The sequence below is a fragment of the Marmota marmota genome, unplaced genomic scaffold, assembly GCF_001458135.2.
Source record: "Marmota marmota marmota unplaced genomic scaffold, marMar, whole genome shotgun sequence".
Taxonomy (NCBI): Eukaryota; Metazoa; Chordata; class Mammalia; order Rodentia; family Sciuridae; genus Marmota; species Marmota marmota.
The window spans coordinates 497,080-519,255 of NW_026000020.1; the positions used below are offsets into that span (position 1 = coordinate 497,080).

Genomic DNA, 22,176 nt, shown 5'->3' on the forward strand with positions numbered 1-22,176 from the left:
ATTGCTGAAAACAAGACGTCTGGGAAAATGCAGTGATCAACCAAACCTTGGCCTTGGCTTCCCCACAGAAAGAGAGCTCTGATAGCTTCAAATAGAGCTCTAAATTGCTCTCACTTTGAGGGATTTGAAAGACAAAAAGCAAAAGTGGCTTTTAGCTCCTGGAGTGGGCTGAGCAGGAACAAAATGGAGACAGAATCAGCTGCCTTTTCTCATTTTGCAGTAACTGGTTGAATGAGGAGGCCACACAGTCTCCCGAGATGCCCACGCATGGAGACGCACGCACGTTAGCTGAATGGTCAATGTGCCCCACCACCCGCAGCTCGCTGGCTCTCCTTTCTAAACAGGAAGTGTTAACACAACTTAAACACAAGGAGAAGTGTAAAGACAGGTGAGGCATCTTCCCAATTGGCCTGGAGTGTCGAGAATGAATGGAGACCATGACTCTAAACTGCAGGGCGGTTCCTCACACAGGCTGGTTCTGCCGTGAAACAAGGAGGCCTGGAGATGCCCCAGAGCCCCCCAGTGACTCCGGATGGAGGTGTGAGGTTCCAGTTGCAAGATCAGACACACCATTCCCTTTGCACTAAGCATCCCCGACCTCAGCCGAGAAGTGTCCTGCCGTCACCTTACAGGCACAGAGTTCAGCCTCTCCGCGGCTAAATCTGGTCTCACCCCCACTTCTGAAAAACTGTGCTACTGACCAGGCCTGGCTGAGGGGTGCTCGCCTCAGAAGCGGGCCTCTGCTGGGTGGGTGGCTCCCACCTCCCCAGTCTCACCCATGGGGCTGCGTGGAATCTGACGAGTTTCCTCCGCAACTTCTTTGTTTTCAGATTTTTTAATTACCTAATTTTTCAGTGTTATTTCCCTGGGACCGCGTCTTATTGTGTTGCTCAGGCTGGCCTTGGACTCCTGGGCTCAGGCAATCCTCTTGCCTCAGCTTCTGGAGCAGCTGGAACTATAGGCACCTTGCCTACAAATCTCCTTTCGGTGCAGATTTGCTACAATATGAATGGACCTGGAGGACGTGAGCCCGAGTGAAATAAGCCAGACTCAAAAGCAAAACAGTCAATGACCTCACTTATGTACAGACTTTGAAAAAGAAAGTCAAATGTACAGAGAATAAAATAGTGGTTACCAGGAAAAGGAGGGAGGGGACGGGCCGAGGTCGGTCAAAGGACAAGCAGGAGCAGATGCAGGATGAACAAGTCAGAAGAGCTAGGTCCAGGGTGAGGACTACAGGTGCTAACAGTGAATAGTGGATCACATTCCAGGTTTTTTGTTACAGGCAGAGCTACATGAGTGCCTGCTTTTTGCCACAGGGGAAAATGAGTAATTATGTGGGATGATGGATATGCTAATTTGCTCTGCCATAGTAACCATTTCCCCGTGTATATATGTATCTTATAACACGTTGTATACCTTAAATATACACAATGGCATTTGCTTTTTAAAAGCGCGGATGACGCTTCCTTGGGCTCATCTCCAGGTTAAGACCAGTTCTCCGAGGCGGTCGTGTTCTGAACACCCTGGAATGCAGCCAGCAAGGTCCTGGAGAATGCAGTTCCAGTGTGAGCCCACAGAGAGGCGGCGGGAGCAGACCCTGAAGGTCAGCTGGGAAGGGCTCCTAGCTCAACTGGGAAGTGTTTCCTCCCCAGGATTCCTGACAAAAAGAATATTCAGATAGATTCTGGCTGGAAGCATTATCAGCTGTGGGTCCTGGGTGGGGCTGGCTCATGGGGGCTGCTCACCAGGAGAGCAGGAGCACATTCCCCCAAAGATGCTCTCAGATTAGATGCAGATGGAGAACGTCTGAAGACATGACAGGGCCTGGCATTCCAGGGAAGGTCCCAAGAGGACACCCCATGTAGCAGCATGAGGGTCAGGACCCAGGATGAGACAGGTGGTTAGGTGTGCCAGGGGACTCTGTTTCAAAGTCGTATAGCCAAGGAACATGGCAGTAAGAGGAAAGGGAATGTTTAATGTAGAAGTTAGAAGGATGAGGACTGAGGAAAGGCCACTGGGCTTGGTTGGGGTCAGGAGGTAGCAATGGCAATGTGAGGGGGACCCCACCAGCACTGCTCAGGGGTGCTGTATGGGCCAGGGCTCTCTACTGCCTCAGACTCTCAGGGCTAGGATCACAGCTTTCAGGTGACTTTGATGCTCACTGAAATTTGCAAGTCACTGCTCTGGACATTTCAGATAGAAAAGGCCCAAATGAAAAGACCAGACAGGGGCTGGGGATGTGGCTCAAGCGGTACCGCACTCGCCTGGCATGCATGCGGCCCGGGTTCGATCCTCAGCACCACATACAAGCAAAGATGTTGTGTCCGCCGAAAACTGAAAAATAAATATTGAAATTCTCTCTCTCTCTCCCCCCCCCCAAAAAAAAAGATTAAAAAAAAACAGACAGGAAATCTTGTGTTTACAGCATCATCTTCCCTCCAGAAGGAAGCTAAGTCAAGGTACTGTGCACACAGTCATGGTAGAGGGTGAGGCAGGCAGGAGCAGGCGGCTCAGGAGGCCTGTGGGGGGCAGGTCTCAGACTCTGTGACCCCTGAACGGCAAGATGCACGGACCATGGATGAGACAGGGACACACTGAGGTTAACAAGGAGCCAGTCGAGAGAGTTTGAGTCAGGTGAAAACATCCTGTCACGCCCTACTTGGTTTATGTTATTGAATTATCGTTGTCTCTGTGAGTAACACAGCATGGTAAGGAAGAAAGACAGCTAGAGCCTACCCACAGTCAGACACTCGACAGGCACACGGCTATTTCCCACAGGCCTCCTGCAAGCTCCACTGCCCCAGGGCCAAAGTGAATGCGGCTCTCACAGTCTTCCTTTCTTCCAGATCCAGAACAAGGCCCTGTCTTCTGCGAGCATGGGATTGCCAACTGCTGACAGACCGCGTGGAGGGTGACATTCCTCCTGAATCACTGGGTCTCGCAACTGCTGCTTACCACGGGGGTGGTCCCCACCTTGCATCCCAGTCATTCTTCTCCTGACTAAAGCGATCAGCAAACCAACAGAAACCAGGAACACTGGGTTACTCTTAGGCAAATCTCTCTCTGGCCTGGACTGAGCATGTTGTCATGAATTAGAATCTGCTTATAGAGCCCTGAGTTCTCTGGAGGAACTGGCGTTGTGTCTGCCCAGCCTGGCTAAGGTGGGTGGGGTAAAAGCCAACCTCATGAACTGTAGCAGGAAGCTCCATTTGCCCCTTGGTCCCACCAATGTTTAGGGTGGGGCACAGAACCTACCCACCCTGTGGCTGTGGTCAGGGCCACTCATTGTCCCCAAGGAAGTTCCCATGGAGGCTAGTAGGTAAAGACAAAGGGTTTCACAGGAGGGTCTCAGAATGTCCAGGTAAATGTGGGATAAACTTGTTTCCGAAAATCTAGGGAAGAGGGGAAGAAGGGGGGAGATGAAACTGGAAAAATAGTTGAGGACCACCCTACAGAGGGCCCAGAATGCCACAGTGACAGGACTTTACTCTGGAGACAAGGAGACAATGGCAAATATTGTTAACGAACGTGTACTGGCGTCCACACACCAGCTGGTGGGGGTGGCATCACGAGCTCCTCTTGGACTCTCAAGGCCTGTGTGCCAAGTGGGCAGGTGGAAACTTCTCGCCGAGTGAAGTGCAGGTCACTGGTGGGAGAACGTGTTGGGCAGCAGAAGAAGAGCTAAGCCTAGAACCAGACTGCCTATGCTCCACCCCAGCCTTGCCAGGTGTCAGCTGAGGGGCCTGGCAGCCCTCTGTCTGCTCATCTGTACAATGGGGGCACTCATTGTTTTCAGATGCCCATATTGTTGGGAAGATTAAAGTAAGAACTACTGACAAGTATTTGGCACTCGGTCTGCGCTAGCTGAAATAATTCTTATAGGACCACCTTAGTGACAACAGGATGTAAGCATGTGGCTGGTCACGAATGTCCATGCATCGCCTTGCCCTGACGAGTGACGGACACACCCGCTATGGCAAACACTCCTCCACACAAACACCCCATGGCAGACTGGCATTTCAGATGGTCCCCGCTCAGCAACTCTCCTACCACGACCGAACCCGAGTGTTTCCTGGCTTCAGAAAACAGATAAGAAATTGAGAGGTCCTGAATTAGCCTCAAGTCACCTTTGCTGAGTGACCGGGGTGCATGAATGACCCAACAGCCCCAGAGGATGTTTCAGGTGGCTGGCAACGTTTGCTGACAGTGTCTAAGGAAATGCTACCTCGGTGTAGACTCCTCTCCCCTCGGGTTAGGAGACGAGTGCAGCAGGACTCGGGAGTCTCCAGAACATGGGTGTCAGGAGCAAGCATCAGAGAGAAGGGCGAAGGCTGCATGTTCTGTCCTCCTTGACCCAGGGTGAGAAGGTCGTTGTGGCCAGGCCTGGGATGGACCAAGCCAATCCTTAGCGCACTCGCGGGGCGATCTGCATGGAAGACCCTTGTGGCAACTCTGTCACCTCAGCGCTGGTGAATGAGTTCCCCCTTGGAAAGGGGTTCTAGGGTCCAACCACACGGCAACTCGGGAGGCGAGGGACTGGCGAGCTTACCTCCACGTACAACAGGGGGAAGATCCCAATCTTGTCTCCCAGCATGCCTTCGGCCCAGTTATCGTCCACTCTTCGGATCACGGTCAAAACTTCATCCTGAGGTTTCCGGAGCCCACCAAGTAGACACGCACGCCAAAAAGGGAAAGAAGAGACTGGTCAGTACAGCTGAGGCCCAGGAAAGATCCTACGAAGGGGGCATCGTCCATTCGGACCTTGGTATGTGAAAAAGCAGAGGTCCACAGCTGTCCACAGTTTTCCTCTGCTTCTGTCTGTCTCTCTGAGGCTATTGATCCTAGCTGCAGAGATCCCTCAATGGGAAAGCCGAGCATTGTACAGTATAGTTAGCACTTTAAAACACGTGCTTCTATTATTTATTTAATGAAATGAAAATATTTTGAATAAAAATAAATTCAGCTAAGTAGAAAATGTTTCAAGTTTCTGGCTTCATCAAAGAACAAAAAAGAAAAATAACCCGATCCAACTACATTTATTTAGAGTCGTGAGTACATAAAGCTTTGAATAACCCTCTTAAATTCTTTCGAGTATCAGACAAGACCAAGTATAAACGTACAAAGTGGAAACAGATGGAAGGAGACGGGGAGAGGCCGGGAGGAGGAGGAAGGAAGAGGAGCTTTCAAGGGAGCCAAGCCTGGGAGACAGACTGTCGGTGAGGAAGGAAATACCCAGGTATTGTCAGAGGTGCCAGGGGCCCCAGAGACAAAGGGCAAGGACGTAGGGTGACAGAAAGACAGGCCTGAGAGGAGATGGGGACTGACAAGGGAAAGTCATGGGAGGAGCCCTGGAGAGACAAACACAGCCACAGCTAGTGCCAGGAGGGCAGAGACCACTGCAGGGATGCCCTGGGCAGGACTGGCGGTGCCCCCCCCCCGCCCCTGACCAAGTCACTCTCCTGGAACTGTCTTTCCTTTAGCAAGCAGCACAGAATAACTTCTCCCATTGAAACCTCCCTGACCCCTGTCAGCAGCTGGTAGGAGCCCAGCTGGCACTCTGATAGGAGGGACAGCCCAAGGCAGCCTAGGGGAATAACCCCCATTAGATCTGAAGGGGCCATCTGCCTTCTCCAAGAGCCTCCGTACTGTCCCTTGAAGAATTAAATGGGCCTCGTGTTCGGCAGACTTCCTGTGGTTATCGGGGAAGCTGCTGCACACGGGGAGATGAGGAGCTGCACAATTTGGGGTGTTCGTCAAAGGTGAGAGGGAACCACCTGATGAGAGCAGGTCACACCCTACAGAGAACTCAGAGGGAACAGCCAGGTTCAGTGCTCTGCACTGAGAACATAGCTACTGCACTACCATCCATGGAGAAAGTAGAGCACATGAGATTATGTACAGCACATAATACTTGATGACAATAAATGACTGTTCCTGGTTTATGTATTTACTAGGTTATACATTTTAACCATTATTTAAGAGGGTATTCTTGCTTACTGAAAAGAAAGTTTACTGTAAACAGGACGTGGTGTTACACCAGCAGTTGCCTCCTGCGTCTTGTGTTTACAGCATCTCTTGATTGCATTGATTTCTCTTGTGCTTGATTTAACTCAGGTTGTCATCATGGCCCTCAGAACAACAGGCTAGGCTTCAAATGTGTACCATGCCTCCTAGGTATGGAGTAAGCTTCGCCACCCAGGTTTGTGTAAGTACCCTCTGTGATGTTCACACAATGATGAAATTGCCTACTGGTGCATGTATTTATTGCTCAGGAGCGTTCCTGTCATTACGTGACACGTGGTTGTACCACTTTTTACGATTTATATCATACGCCAGAAATATGCAACAGGCATTCAAGGGAACCAAGTCCCTTCATGTGGGTGAGGTAGTCACTTCTTAACTCCAAGATGGTGTTTTACAGAGCTTTCTTCCAGCAGATGCTCAGCCCTGGGAGCGTGCCGACTAGAGCCAAGTGTGGAAGACTGATGGGAGGGACATGCACACAGAGGAAAAAGACACCATATTAATTCTGGTTAAGAAAATAATCAAAGATCCATACCACTATCTAATGCTATTTGAGAAATTAGAGCCAAAGAAATAAAAGAAGATAAAGTAAGAAGTATAAATATTAAAAAGATGGATATATATATTTTTTATCTAGAAAAAGAGTAGCAACTAAAAATCAGAATAAGAATTTGAGAAAGGCTGCCAATTTTAGAATAAATTCATAAACATCTTTGGCTTTCCCATATTCCAGCAGTAATCGGTTAGAAAATGGCTGACCATTAAAAATATGGTTCTGTGAATATGCCAAAGTTAATTCCATAAGGATTAAAGGCGTGTTTTTAAAAACTTGAATACATAAGAAGAAAATATGAATAGATATTTAATCTCGAGCTGGGGAAGGTATCTTGAAGTATGATAACAAAGATTTGGCTGAAGAAAAACCAAATCCTCTATGTTAAAAATAATGAATACAAAACAAAAAAATCAAATAAACTAGAAAAATATTTGCAGAATATAGGCAAGATAAAGGCTTCCTATCCTAGCTATCAAGAGACTTTAAATGACAGTGGGGGAAAAGACAAATACTTAAAAGGAAAAATAAGCCAAGGGCAAAAATTCAGGAACTCACAAAAGAAGAAAAGCAAATTGGCATTAAACACATTTTTCAATGTTAGACTTGACTGAAAATCAAAGAAATATAATTTTAACTGAGAAGATTCTCTTTTTTCTCCTTTGTTCTTTTTGCCTGTCAAATTAGCATGGATGAATATGAAAGTGACTCACCATGGCGGCCAGTAGGCAGGGAACAGGCACGCTCCCATTTTGGTGGGGATATAAATTTAGGGCAGGCAATCTGTCAGTTCCCATCAATCATCAAAGCCTTGAAAGCTTGTAATACCCCCTGACCTGAACATGCCATGTTTTTTCCTAAGAAAATACAATGTCTTGAAAGACTTAGCTCTGAGGATGTTCACTTTGGTATTTGTCAAACTAGAGAAAAGCTGAAGTCAAACACACAGCAAACATAAGCATATGGCTTTCAAAAATATGTAAATGGTAGCACACCCTCCACACTATTCTGTGTCTTGCTTTTTCCACTTTTTGGTCAAAGAATTGTTCAATGATTGTGCATACAGATCATCTTCACTCTTTTAATAGCTACACAGTAACATTCTGATAAAACATATCATAATTTACTAAGTGGACTTGGTAGTTATTTTTATTTTTTTTAAATGTATTTTTTAGTTATAATTGGACACAATATCTTTATTTTATTTTTATGGGGTGCTGAGGATCAAATTCAGTGCCTTACACATGCTAGGCGAGTGCTCTATTTCTGAGCCACAACCCTAGCCCCAGTAGTTATTTTTAAATGAAAAAGTAAGATTCAAAACCCATTTGTATAACATCCATTAAATGAACATATCAAATATGATATATCAAGAACTATGCAATGTTTTGAACAACCAACAATAAAAAAATTTAAAAAAAAGAACATATCATAAAATATCATCCAATTTTTAGGAAAAAAATAAAAATACATACACTTAGAAACAGTGGGACAATGTATATGCAAAAATTTGTATAGCAGATAACTTTAGGAGAAGGAAAGGGTAGGTTGGCTTCAATTAATGTGCCCTTTTATATTTTCCAAATGTTCTACAATAAATATGAACCTGTTTTATAATAGAATTGTCTCAGAAACCAGCAGACAAATACAGGAGGAAAACAAGAGGCCTAAGATTTTCTTATACCTCTGGATATGTTCACTTCACTTTGAAATCTTTAAGAAAATAGAAAAATCAAAAATCAAAAGTTCATTTTATTTTTATTTTCCACTTAATTTTGGTCAAAGAATTGTTCAATGATTGTGCATATAGATCAGGAGGGTGGGGCAGGAGGATTAATTGCAAGCTCGAGGCCAGCCTAGGCAACTTAGTTAGCAAGGCCCTAACTAGAAATAAAATTTTAAAAGGGCTGGAGATGTAGCTCATGGTAGAGCACTTGCCTAACATCCTGGGTCTGATCCCCAATACTGCTAAATAAATAAATAGAAGTGTTTGTTTTGCTTTTGTGAAGAAAAAACTGATTTGCACACAATGCAACAGGAACAGATAACATGTAAAGTGTCAGGACCTTAGCTTTCCACTACAATCACTGGCAGGGGCAAGTGATACAAACAAAAACGTCCAATTTGTCAGACAATCATAAATTCCTGCAGTTAAGCTAAAAATTAAGTTATATAAATGTTCTTTGATAAGAAGTAAAACAGCAACTAGGGCTTTGGGGCCTATGGTTCAATACAACCTCTGTACTGATTATCATTATGATCTGGTTGTAAAAGTTGTGTCAGCACACACACACTATCCAATCAAAAAAAGTTAATAGTGTGACTTCCAGTTTCTAACCTAGCACCTAAGAAGTGGCTCCATCTTGACAACATATAGAAAAGCTGAACAAATTGAAAAACCAACTGTGCTTCTCAGATCTGCAAGAGAACTGGGGTCACAGGAAACCTCTGCCCCCCAAAACTGCATCATCAATAGGTGAATATAGAGAATCACAACCCCCTGGAGCAGAAACCCGGGAATGGCCACTTCTCCAGACACCAGGGCCAGGCAGGGAAACCTGACTGTGAGGCGTCAGCATGCACAAGTCTGAAGGAAAAATCTTCCAGGGGACCCAGTCACAGCTGCCCGCACCTTTGTGACTTGTACCTCCAGGAGATCCACTAGATCCTTATGGTAAATGTTGAAGAAAACTACCCTGTTGGAAGCAGGACAGGAAAGGGAGCCATTTTGAAAGGTGCCAGTGCTTGGTATTCTTCCTTACAAGGTCTGTCCTGGGGAAACTAGTTAACCAGACACAATCCTGTGGGGGTTTATCAGAGTATAACCTGTCGGGGTGAAGGTAGCCCCTTCCAAATATCTTGGCCCAACTAACGGGCAAGGTCACAGGGACTAAGAAGGAAGGTGGAGTTCATAGCCCAGAATCACAGGCTCCCAAAGACTGAGACCCAACCACAGGCCTATAGAACTCTCAGCACACCTGCACTCCACACACCTGACCACGATACCACTGAAGGCTATTTACATAGTTATTCCTTCTCTGAAGTACAACATGTCTGGCTATCAAGACAAAATGGCAAGACATATTAAAAGGCAGAAAACATGGTTTGAAAATGAAAAGCACCAGACTCAGATTCAGATATGGCAACTGATGTGGGGATTAGCAGACTGGGAATTTAAAACAATTGCAATTAAGATGCTATGGGCTCTTGTGGATAAAGTAGACAGCCTGAAAGAACAGATGGGCAATGGATATATTCGAAGAAACACTAGTGATCAAAAACACTGTAACAGAAATGAAGACTGTGTTTGATGGGCTTATGAAGAGACAGGACATGGCTCCTCATGAGGAAAGAATCTCTGAGCTTGAGTATATCATGACAGAAACCCCCCAAACAGAAAACAATGATGAAAATAAAAACACAGAACAGAATATCCAAGAACTTGAGACGAAATACCTATAATGAGAATACCATAGAAAGAAAGAAACAAACAGAAAAGTATTTGAAATAATAAGATTGAGAATTTCTCCAAATTCAGGTCAGGTATCAAAGTCACAGATCTAGGAAGCTCAGAAAACACCTAGCAGGATAAATGTCAGAATAACTACACCTACACATATCATTATCGAACTAGAGGAAATTAAAAATAAAGAAAGACATAGAATAAAAGCATTTCCAAAATTATCCTTCAAAAAGTGAAGAAGAAATACAAATTTCTCAGACAAGCAAAAACTGAGGGAATCTGTTGCCACTACCTTGCAAGAAATATTAAAAGATACTCTGAGGTTATGGCTCAGCAGTAGAATGCTTGCCTAGCACGTGCGAGGCCCTGGGTTCGATCCTCAGCACCACATAAAGAAATAAAATAAAGGTATTGTGTTCATCTACAACTAAAAAAAAAAAAAAAGACACTCTTTAGAAAGAAGGAAAGTAAAAAGGGTTAGAAACTCAGATCTACATAAAGAAAGAAAATGTTTAACTGCTGGAGAGAAGGAATAAGTAACAGTAAAATGGCCCTGCTGGAGATTGGACCCGGGGCTCATGCATGCTATGCAAGGGCTGTACTGCCGAGCTACAGCCTCAGCCAACTCCTCGTGTTCTTAATTGATCTAACAAATAAGAATTTGCTAAAATATCAGAAACTACACATTTGATTATGCCTTGTTATGTGAGTGTGTCTAGATACACACTTACATATGCTTACGTATTAGGAAAATAACAGCAATGATACAAGGGATGATAGGAAAAAGTAAAGACTATTTTGTGGCTACAAGGTACTCACACTACCCATGAAGCAATGTATGGTTATTTGAAAGTAGACTTGGATTCGTGGTAAATGTATATTGCAAGTTCCAGGACAATGACTAAAAAAAAGTAATAAGAAAGAATGCTTAGAAAAGAGACATATGAAAATTATCAAAAATGCTCACACAAAACCACAAAAGAGAGAAAAAGTAGAAGGCATAAAGGAGCAAAAAAACAAGGGCAACAAAGATGATTTAATACAAATGTATAATCACTAATCAATGATATGATATAAAAATGAAGAGATTGTCAGAGTGGGTCAAAAAACAAGACCCAACTCTATGTTATCTATAAGAAACATACTTTAAATGTAAACACACAAATTTGTTAAAAGTAAATGGATGGAGGAAGATATACAGTATTTACATGTATCAAAAGATAGCTTTCTTTATTTCAGACAGAGTTGTCTTCAGAGCAAAGAGAATCATGGGGGATCAGAGAGGGGGCACTGCATAATGACAGAGGAGTCAATTCTCCAAAAAGACAAAATCAAGTGTCAAAAGACACAGGGCAATAACTGATGGAACTGCAAGGAAAAATAGATGAATCCATTGTTATCGTGGGCGATTTTAGCACTCCTGTATCAGAGATGAACAGATCCAGCAGGCAAAACATCAGTAAGGACATAGTTGATTTCAACAGTACCATCGATCAGCAGGATACAATTGACATCCACAGAATACTTCATCAAACAACAGTGAATTACACATTCTTCTCAAGCTCACAGGGACTATTCACCAAGAGAGTGACATTTAGGGCCATAAAACACATCTTGACAAATTTAAAACACTAGAAATCGTACATTGTCTACTCTCAGACCACAGTGGAATTAAACCAGAAATGAGCTACAAAATGATAGCTTGGAAAATCCCCCAAATATTTGGAAATTTAACAATATACTTCTAAATAACACTTGGGTTAAAGGAGAAAACTCAAGAAAAATTTCAAAATGTTTTGAACTAAATAAAAAAGAAAATATAACATACCAAAACTTGTGGGATGCAGTGAAAACAGTGATTAAAGGAAAATTTATGGCATTAAATACATATATCAGAGAAGAAGAAAGACCTAAAATTAATAATCTCAGCTTCCACTTTAGGACATTAGAAAAAAAAAGTGAAATCTAAAGTAAACAAAAATTAATACACACTAAAAATTAGGACAGAAATCAATGAAATAAAAAATTTAAAAAATCAACAGAGAAGATCAATGAAACCAAAAGTGGGATCTTGAAAAGATAAATAAAATCCATAAACTTCCAGCTAGGCTAATTAAGAAATAAAGAGGATGCAAATTACTAATATCAGAAATAAGAGATGAGATCACTACATGCCCAATGAACATTAAAAGTACAATCAAGAAATACTAAGAACAACTGTGTCCACAAGTCTGATAACCCAGACAAAAACAGAACAATTCCTTGAAAGATACAAGATAATCTAAATAGGTCTATAAAGTAGGTCTATATCTATTAAAGAAATTGAATCAGTAATAAACTTCCAACAAGTACCAGGCACAGATGGGTTCAATGGTGAATTCTACAAAAATTTAAGGAAGTAATTATACTGATTTTTTACACTCTCTTCCGGAAGAGAATAGATAAGGAAATACTTCCTAATTCATTCTATGAGACCAAAACCACCTTAGTTCCCAAATCAGGCAAAACATCACAAGAAGAGAAAACTATAAACCTATGTCTTTAATGAACATGGACAAAAAACCTTCAACAAAATCTTAGCAAACCAAGTCCATGAACAAGTGGGATTTATCCCAGATATGCATGGTGAAAATTAATTAATGCAATTCATCACATTCATAGGCTCAAGAAGAAAAACCCCTCGCTCATATCCATAAGCTCAGAAAAGAGTTTGACAAAAATCCAACATCCATTCATGATAAAAACCCTCAGAAAACTAGAAATAGAAGGGAACTTCCTCAACTTGACAAAAAATAATCTTTTAAAAAACCTACAGCTAATATTATCTTTAGTGGTGAAAAAATTGAAAATTTTCCATTAGAATCAGGGATAAGGCAAGATATAGCTTCTTACCATTTCTTTTCAACATTGTATGGAAAATCATAGCTAATGCAGTATGAAAATGAAATAAAAGGTGTACAGATTGGGAAAGAAGAAATAGAACTATTCTTGTTTGCAGATGACATGATCGTCTAGGTAGGATATCTGACAGAGAGGCATTTATCCCAAACAGCTTTAAAAAAAATAAAAGAAAATCTGACAGAGTCAAGAAAAAACTTTTGAAGCAAATAAGTGACAGGTTGCAGGATATAAGGTTAATATAAGAAAGTGGTTGCTTTCCTGTACACTAGCAATGAACAAGTGGAATTTAAAATAAAAGCACAATACCATTTTATATGGCCACCCCACAAATTAAATACTTAGATATGAATCTAACAAAATATGTGCAAGATTTATATAAGAAAGGTATGAAAGGAGCTCAGTGGTATAGTGCCTGCCTTGCATGTGTGAGGCACTGGGTTTGCTCCTCAGTATCACGTAAAAATAGAGATATTGTATCCATCTACGACTAAAAAAAAGAAAGCTATGAAAATCTGATGAAAGAAATCAAAGAAGAACTAAATAAATGGAGACATATTATAAGTTTATGGATGGTCACAATGTCAATTGTTCCTAAATTAATCTATACTTTCAATGTAACCCCATCAAATTATCAGCGGGTTATTTTATGAAAATTGAGAAACTGATTATAAAGTTCCTATGGAGAAGCAAAAGACTCAGAATAGCCAACACAGAATTGAAGGAGAAAAACAAAGACTGATATAGGCCTGATCTTAAGACTTAAAGTTGTGAAGACAGTGTGGCATTGTTGAAAGAACAGACAAACAGATCAGTGGGACAGAACAGAGCACCCAGAAATAAACCCACATCAATACAGTCAACCTTTGACAGCAAAGGAAAAGCAATGGAGAAAAGATGGTTTTTCAACAGATGATACTGGAAAAACTGGATATGTTGCAAGAAAAAAAAATTTTAAAAAAGAAAAGCACAGACCTGACACCCTTCACAAAACCTAAATCAAAATGAATCCCAGACATAAATGTAAAATGTAAAACTACATAAGCCCTAGACAATGATGTAGAAGAAAATCTATATAACCTTAGATTGGGCAATAACTTTTTTTTTTTTATCAGTCCTGGAAACAGAACCCAGGGGAACTTTACCACTAAGCTACATCCCCAGCCTTTTTTATTCTTTGAGACAGGATCTCGCTAAGTTTCTTAGGCCCTTGCTTAGTCGCTGAGGCTGGCCTTAAATTTGTGATCCTCTTGTCTCAGCCTCCTGAGTGGCTAGGATTAGAGGTGTGCTTGGCTTATAATGACTTTTGTAGACAACATCAAAGGTACCATCCATGAAAGAATTGATAAGCTAGGCTTCAGTAAACTTAATACCTTGGATTCTGCAAAAGACAATGTCAAGAGAATGAGAAAATAGGCCACAGACTGGGAGGAAACATTTATAAAAGATATGACAAAGGACTATCATTCAAAATACACAAAGGACTCTTAAAATTCAAAATAAGAAAAAAAATCTGATTTAAAAATGCATCAAAAAACCTTAACAGGCATTCTCCAAATTAAAAATATGAAAATATGCTCCATGTCATATGTCATCCAGGAAATGAAAATTAAAACAATGAGATACCATAACACACTGATCAGAATGGCCAAAATTCAGAACACAGAGAATACCAAATGCTGGCAAGGATGTGAAGCATTAGGAACTCTCTTTCATGGATGGTAAGAATGCAAAATTATCCAGCCACGTGGTGGCAGGATCCCCAAATTCCTTATTCAGTTGAGCTAGGAGAACAGTGGAGTACAGGGAGCTGGCCACTCTTCACACATAAAAATAAGGAACTAACTTTGCCTATGAATGTTTAGGAAGGTTTCCCACAGGTCTGCCTCTGACCCAAACTCACACAATGGGGACAATCCCCAAAGAGGACTGCATGAGTGCTGGAAATGAAAAAAAAAAAAAGCCACTCTGGCGTGTTGCCAGTATGAATTCTGGTATGTTCTGGAATCAATAAGGGCTTCTCTAGGCCCCAGGGTGGGTCCAGAAAAAGTGGCCAATTTTTCATTGGCTGGATCACAACAGGCCTTCCAGTTGGTTGTCATGTTTCAAAAACTAGTGCTTTCAGAATGACAAGGAAGGAGGAAATAGTCTTCTGCAGACTCTTTGGTACGTGGAGAAACACCTACTTAAGATTCCATGAAGACGGCAAAGGTTCACTGCCAAGTTTTTAGCAGACACTTCATGGAGAAGGGCACCGCTGTGATGCCCACTCTGTCTCCTCACAGGCATCCACCAACATGGCGGCTCCTGGTTGCCGTGGACAGAGTCATGCTGGGTGACATACACGGACAGAACCTGTGCACTTGGCCTCTGTAGAGCTGTGCTCTATGTCACAGGTTGACACCCATATTCTAGAAAGGATCAGAGAGTAAACATTCCAGGATTTGTGGGCCGACTACTCAACTCTGCCTTTGAAGCATAAGTGCTGCTGAATACATAAATAAATGATCATGGCTGCATACCAATAAAACTTTATTTAAAAAAAAAAAAAAGGTGGCAGCAGGATTCAGACAACGCATCCTAATTTATCAGTCTTTGCCTGCTGTAGATGAGCAGACCAAACCAAACTGGACACCAAAGACATCACTGCTAGGTGAGTTAGACATGCTTCTGGGTTAATATGGCAGCATTCAAGGATTTTATGAATGAAAATTTGCTTCCACAACATCATTTCCCTTTCAGAGGCAAAACTCAATTTCGTTTACAGGTTTCATGTCAAGTGCTCATTACTCACTGTGGGCCAGTAGACTCCATATGCTGTTTTCCCTATTCCCTGATATTTCCAAGTTTTTGAACACACACCAAATGCTGTTGCCGTATGGCTATGGCTGGCCTTGGCATTCAGGTGATCCCTGGGTGGTCCTAAATGATTTTAAGTTTGGGCTGTAGTTTACAAAAAGACTATGTTGCCCTTCTTCCCAAGGCTTGGTGGGGAATAAATGTGTAAAGGACTTAGGTGACACAATCACCACCCCTGATCTATAAGGGGCATTTACATGTGTTTTTAATTCATTTGCCTACCTCCTCCCAAGTCTGTGTTCATTTCCACCTGGGAAAAAAGAAAGCTGAGAAAAACAGATGGGCCTCTGTTAAGAACAGCAGCTGAGGGTCAGAGCACAGACGGCTGACCTTCCTGCCCTTTCTGGGCTGCTGCGGGTGGCCGGCACAACATACTGCCCTTTCACACCGCCTCACAGGTCACAGCTTGGTAAATCTCCTAGCTCATATCAAGCATTTTGGGGCTCAGCCTGAAATGCCACAGGAGCTAAAACTTTGGAGATTTGGAGAATCCAAGTCCCTAATATTTTACTCTCCTAAATCCAAGTCTCCTAATAGTTTACTCTCAGCTTATTTTTTTTTTCTTTTGAGTATTAGGGATTGCACCCAGGGACACCCTACTACTGAGCTGCATCCCCAGCCCTTTTTGCTTTTTATTTTGAGACAGGGTCTTGCTGAATAGCCCAAGCTGGCCTCAGGCTTGCCACTCTCCTGCTTAGCTGCCTGTGATGCTGTGTGTCAACATCACATGTGCAACTCCTGGAGATCGCTCGCTCCCAAAGAGGGTATGAAGACCCAACAGCCTTCTCTCCTGGAGGCCACAAAACTTCCTTACGTCTGCTCTCTCCTGCAGTCAAAACGTTTCTAAGAAGCAGGAAGAAACCAGAGCCCAGAGATGGCCTTAGGTGACACCCGGCGGCCATCAGTCTCATGGGTCTGTGTAAGCGCAGGATCCTATGTGCTCCCAACCCTGCTGCAATCTGACGGTGACCGGCTCTGCCACAGGCAGCAGGCCACAAATGGAGTTCTCAAACCATTCTATTTTTCCAACAGAAGGGAAACTTTTAAAAAGTTAAAGCTCAGAAATACCTCAGTCTTTTTTCCCCCCTCCCCTGAGAAATGACACAGAATTGTGCCTCTGATCACTTCTGCCTTTTGTAGTAAGACTTCCTGGACTCATTGGCTGCCACTGATCCCACAGAGCAGGCCAACCCTGTGGCCTCAGTCCTGGTGCTGGTCCTGGTCCTGCTGCCATCTCAGCAGCTATGACTTACCAGATGGCTTGCTCACCTGTCTGAACTCCAGAGGCTGCCAGGGGCCCAGGGCCACTCAAAGCATGGCAGAGGCACACCTCTGAGCTGGAAGGAACTTTCAGTCACAGCGTGGGCCCAGGAGAGAGGGAAGAGGTCAGAGGTCAAACCCTCTTGGTGCTTGGAGCTACCCCTACTGCACACACAAACACACACACATGCCCAGGACGGTCTTGCCTGTCTGTCCATCCACTGTCAGTCATGGGCATTTGAGGGTGGGACTTTGTGGTGCTTACCTCACTACCTGGCACCAAGCTGGCTCCTGGAACACAACCAGGGCTCGATATATCTGGAGAGTGAATGAATGGGCCAAGGACCAAGGATGGGAAGAAGTGGACACTGTCGACAAGAAGACCCTCACTCAGGCCATGCAGAGCATTTTCAGCTTCATGGTCAGATATATCTCCATTGTCCCTCCTGGGTGTCCCATGCTGGGGATGGACAGTAAGTGATCATGACCCGCCTTCAGGGCTGCGTTACAAAAATCCCTGTATCTCAGGAGGAGAAGGGTGGAGTACAAGGTATACAAGGCTCCATCACGCAGGGTTGGGGCACGCCTAGCGAGGACAAAGGCCTTGCTGTGAATGTGGGGGGAGGACCCCAGGCTGTGGGAAGGAGATGCACAGGCCCTTGGGGACTCGGTGGTCCCCTGGAAGGGGAAACCATCAGGAGCCCACGGTAGCCAGGCAAGGTCAGAGGCCAGCAGTAAAAGGTCTGCAAGAGGGTGCAGGTACCAGGTCCTGGAGCCAGTAGAGGCTGTGCCAGTGACTCAAGGGGAGATGAGAGCCATGGAGAATGCTGAGTAGAGGCCCTACCATATGACGCCACCTTGAAGTCACCCCATCCACCCAAGGAGAACAGGCTGAGGCGCCTGCACTGAGGACTGCTGGGGCAGGGCCAGGCTCCCTGGCACATCCGTGGGAGAAGCTCCCGTTCTGCATGCAGGGGACATATTCTAACAAAGCCTCAGATTTAGTTCAAGCTTTACCTGCAAACCAAAACTGCAAACACTTCCTCTGAACCCTGCCTGATGTCAAAAGAAGCGGCTGGGCTGGGTGTCCAGCAGCTGCCACCAGGCTGCCTCGTCCCCTCCCACTGTCCCTCTCCCCTCATTCCCCTGAGTTGGGCAGTCAGAAAAAAACACTTCCTTCCTGGGAGGCACAGCAGGCACAAGGAGGAAGCTGCAGGATGACTGCTGAGTCGGGAAGGAGGACTCCCCCTTGTAAGGAGCACGGGGCCCCTTTGAGTGTCCCTGGTAACGGTTTATTTTTTTTTCTTTTGAGTATTAGGGATTGCATCCAGGGACACCCTACTACTGAGCTACATCCCCAGCCCTTTTTACTTTTTATTTTGAGATAGGGTCTTGCTGAATTGCCCAAGCTGGCCTCAAGCTTGCCACTCTCCTGCTTAACTGCCTGAGTCAATAGGATTCCAGGCATGTGCCACCCCATGTGGCCCCGATAACTTTTTCAGGGTACAAAAGCCAAGTGAGAGGTGTTATGGTTTGGATATGAGGTATCCCCCACAAATCTCATGTCGGATAATATGAGAATGTTCAGAGGTGAGATGATTAGATTTAGAGACCTGTGACATAAGAAGTGGATTAATCCATTTGATGGATTAATAATCTAAATGGACTACTGGGTGGTAATGGTAGACTGATGGAGTGTGGCTGGAGGAGGTAGGTCATTGGAGGCGTGTCTTTGGGGATTATATGTTGTCCCTGACTCCTCTCTTGCTGTCTGTTTCCTACCTGCCATGAGTTAATAAGCAGTCTCCTTCGCCATACCTTTTCACCATGAGGTTCTGCCTTACCCCAAGCCCAGAGCACTGCAGTAAGCTGACCATAGAGTCAGATCTCATGAGCCCAACAAAATTTTCCTCTTCTAGGTTTTTTTTTTTTTTTCAGTATTTTGGTCACAGTGATGAAAAGCTGACTAACTCCGGGGTGCTCAGGAGGGAGGAGAGAGTGGTTAGTCAGCCCCGCTCTTCTGGGGGCTCATCTCACTTTGAGTCATGGAAAAAGCAGAAGACAAAAATTCTTGAGTCTTTCCAGCCTGGAAAGCATCCCAATTCCCACTTAGGAGGAAGCAGGGATGACAGAGTGGTCCAGAGGCTGGCCCAGTTGGCTGGCTCTGCTGACCATGGAGCAATGGTACCAATATAAGGTGCTGGCCCATTTCACACCCTGAGCAAACCTCTCTAAGACTCGGCCACCAGGAGAGTAAGAGTGCAGCAGAGTAGCCCTGGATATCCTCAGCTGTGCATGCAGTATGTGTCTTAAGGAGACATTTATGTTCTATGAGTTAGTTATAGGCACAACCACAACTTTTCCTGAACCAGGAAGAAAATATTCATGGGAATGCCTATTTGAGCTCTGTTTTTCCAATGGCTTTGCTCCCCTAATCCCAATATCAACTCCATTTTATAGTGAAAAAGGGCTTCAAAGACTAAGTAAATGCCCCAAAGTCACTATACAAGAAGAGTGACTTGAACCTACAACTGACTTGAGAACCCAAACTCTGTCTGCATTTAAGTTTTGCCCATCTAAGTTTATCCCCTGGGTCAGAGAACATCATCTGGGATTCATGCTGGATTGGCTTACAAAGGAGAGAGCTCTACTTTTTGTTGTTGTTACTAGGGATTGAACCCAGGGGGCATGTAACCACTGAGCCACATCCCCAGTCTGTTTTTTTATTTTTTGAGACAGAGTCTCAATAAATTGCTGAGGTTGGCTTTGAACTTGTGATCCTTCTGCCTCTGTCTCCTCTGGGGCTGCTGGGATTACAGGGTGTGCTATCATGCCTGGCGTGCCTCTATGCTTTTGATATACGGTGATTAACACTCAGGGAATGACTTTAAGGAGGTCACATGAGAGGAGCTGATGGAGACACCAACGGTGTTTGTCAAATTTGTCAACTTAAAGCATCCTTTTGGCCCTGTGGGTTGGGAACAGGCAAGGGAATGAGAGGTGAGGGCCCGCAATGCAGCTCTCTCCTCACATGGCAACACTGTGAGGAGCTGGGGTGACCTGGCAAGCCTCGGACCCTCTGTAGTCAGGTGCAAAAGTGGTTCTGTGAGCGGCCAGGCACTGCCTTTGAGGATTCCTGGATATCGCAGAGGATATACCTAAGGCGGGCCAAGCCCTCCAGAGCCAACCACAGTTCCCTAGTGATGATGACATCCTTGTGAACAGAAAGTTCCATAGTAGGGGCTCAAGAAACATTTATTGAATTTCATAGTTGAAAGGAAATAAGATGGGGATTAAACTGCCAAATACAAATGGCATTCACCTTGCCCTCTGTAGACCAAGCCCTAAGCTCTGCTCTTTACTTAGATCCTGTATCACTGACCCCTTAGACTGGGCACTGGTGTACTGACATGAAGTCAAGCCACTTTGGACCAGCAAGGTTAAGTGTCTTCCTAAAGCCACCAGAGCATATCCCTGGGTCACCATCTGCACAGGTGCCTCTCCACGAAGCCCAGCCCCGCTGTGGACTCAGAGGGCACAGGTGAAGAAGAGCTGCGGGCAGCACTCCTGAGCCCTGTTGGCAGGACCTGCCCTTAAGTCTTTGTGTTTGCACAAGCCCAGCTTTGTCGAGTGGGACTACTGAGAAGTCATACAATGTGCTTTTTCTATCTGCCTTACAAAAGGTAACTATTCATTCTCTTCTTAAATAAAACAAAGACTGGTTTTAGAACAACTTTAATGAATGCCATTTTAACAGGACTATTCAACATGGAAGGTAAAAAATCTACCTTTGATTCACCTGCTTCAAGATTCTTTAAGTGCCTCCAATCGAACACAAGGATGTGCTTTAGAGGAAAGTTTGCACCATTTTTGGAGACCCCTCCTGTCCCTACAGATGCCAGAAAGGAACATATCCAAAGGACAAACTGGTCTCTGGAGGTAAATTGTCTGGCACTAGCCAGAGAAGCTGAAGTACGAGTGCCCGGGATCACCCGGAGTGTGAGCAAGTGGAGGTTGTTAGGACAGTGGCCATGTGTGTCTCCGCATTGTTCCAGGTCCTGCCAATGAACAGGGCCAGGTGCCCCCACTGGGGGGAAACCTCAGGAGACTCAGGAAACAGAGATCAAGTCGAGGGCAGTCTTGAGGAGCTGCCATGTCTTTCAGAGCCTGGATATGGAGACATTTAGAACTGAGAGGTGCCCGTGGAGCAGGACAGTTATTAAGGTTGCTGTCCCCTCTCCCACATTTCACTCTGTGGGGATCATAGGACTACAGTGAGGGTGGAAAAAAGGGGATGTGGAGCATGGTGGGAGGCGGGTGTCAGAGCATGAATATCTTTGAGAATCGCATCCAGGGGTCTCTAATTCTCCATAGGAACCCATGGGATTCAAGAAAAGAAAGTCGTTATGAATTCAAGAAAAGTCAGCCCCTGTAGGAACTGTCATTGCCTCCAAGTAACAGGAAAGCCCAGACCCTCTCATGGCTGGCACCTCTGCTCCTCCATCTCAAGGTCACCTTTGAAGAGGCCCTGCATGACAATGCTTGCCTTGGGGACATGCTCACACAGTTGTGCACCCCCAAACATGCTGAGCACAGAATAAGTCCAAGCCGAACACAGCTGAAAGGTGTCCCCGAGGACTAATTTGTTGTCTCCCTTGAAGTTTTGAATGGACTCTTTGGGAATTTGGGACTCTTTGGGAATCATTGGGAATTTGGAGATCCTCACTACACATGCTTCTAGGCATGATCCAGCACAGCTCATCATCCTCTGAAGTTGGCGTTTGCACACTTAATTCTCTTGACTTGCCTGTGGCCTGGGTTTCCCCAAGCTCAAGACTTCAGGCTCCAGAGTGTGCAGGGAGCCTGCCTGTCCTTGGACACAGCACAGTGCGCAACATGGAACCAGGTCCTGTACGTTTTTGTAGAATAAGTGGGCAAACATCCCTTTGTCTTTTTGTCCACAGGGCTCTGGTCTTTACCTGGAGTTGAGTCCTGGCCAGAGGCACCTAGAATGGAAAAGGCTGTGGCAATGGTAGGCAAGGCAGACATGCACTTCTACAGGGGCAAGCTGGACCTGCCTAGAAGCTCCTAGACGCTGAAGCTGTTCACAGTGGAG

At 44.4% G+C, this 22,176-nt stretch overlaps 1 protein-coding gene across 1 annotated transcript in view; it reads right to left on the reverse strand.

Moving 5' to 3' along the window:
- The window catches only part of Sh3rf3 (SH3 domain containing ring finger 3), a 338,666-nt gene that overhangs the window by 110,849 nt on the left and 205,641 nt on the right, over window positions 1-22,176 (reverse strand). Inside the window, exon 4 of the mRNA XM_048810400.1 lies at window positions 4,553-4,648. Within this exon, the coding sequence (XP_048666357.1) occupies window positions 4,553-4,648 (96 nt within the window). The remainder of the gene's footprint in view (window positions 1-4,552; window positions 4,649-22,176) is intronic.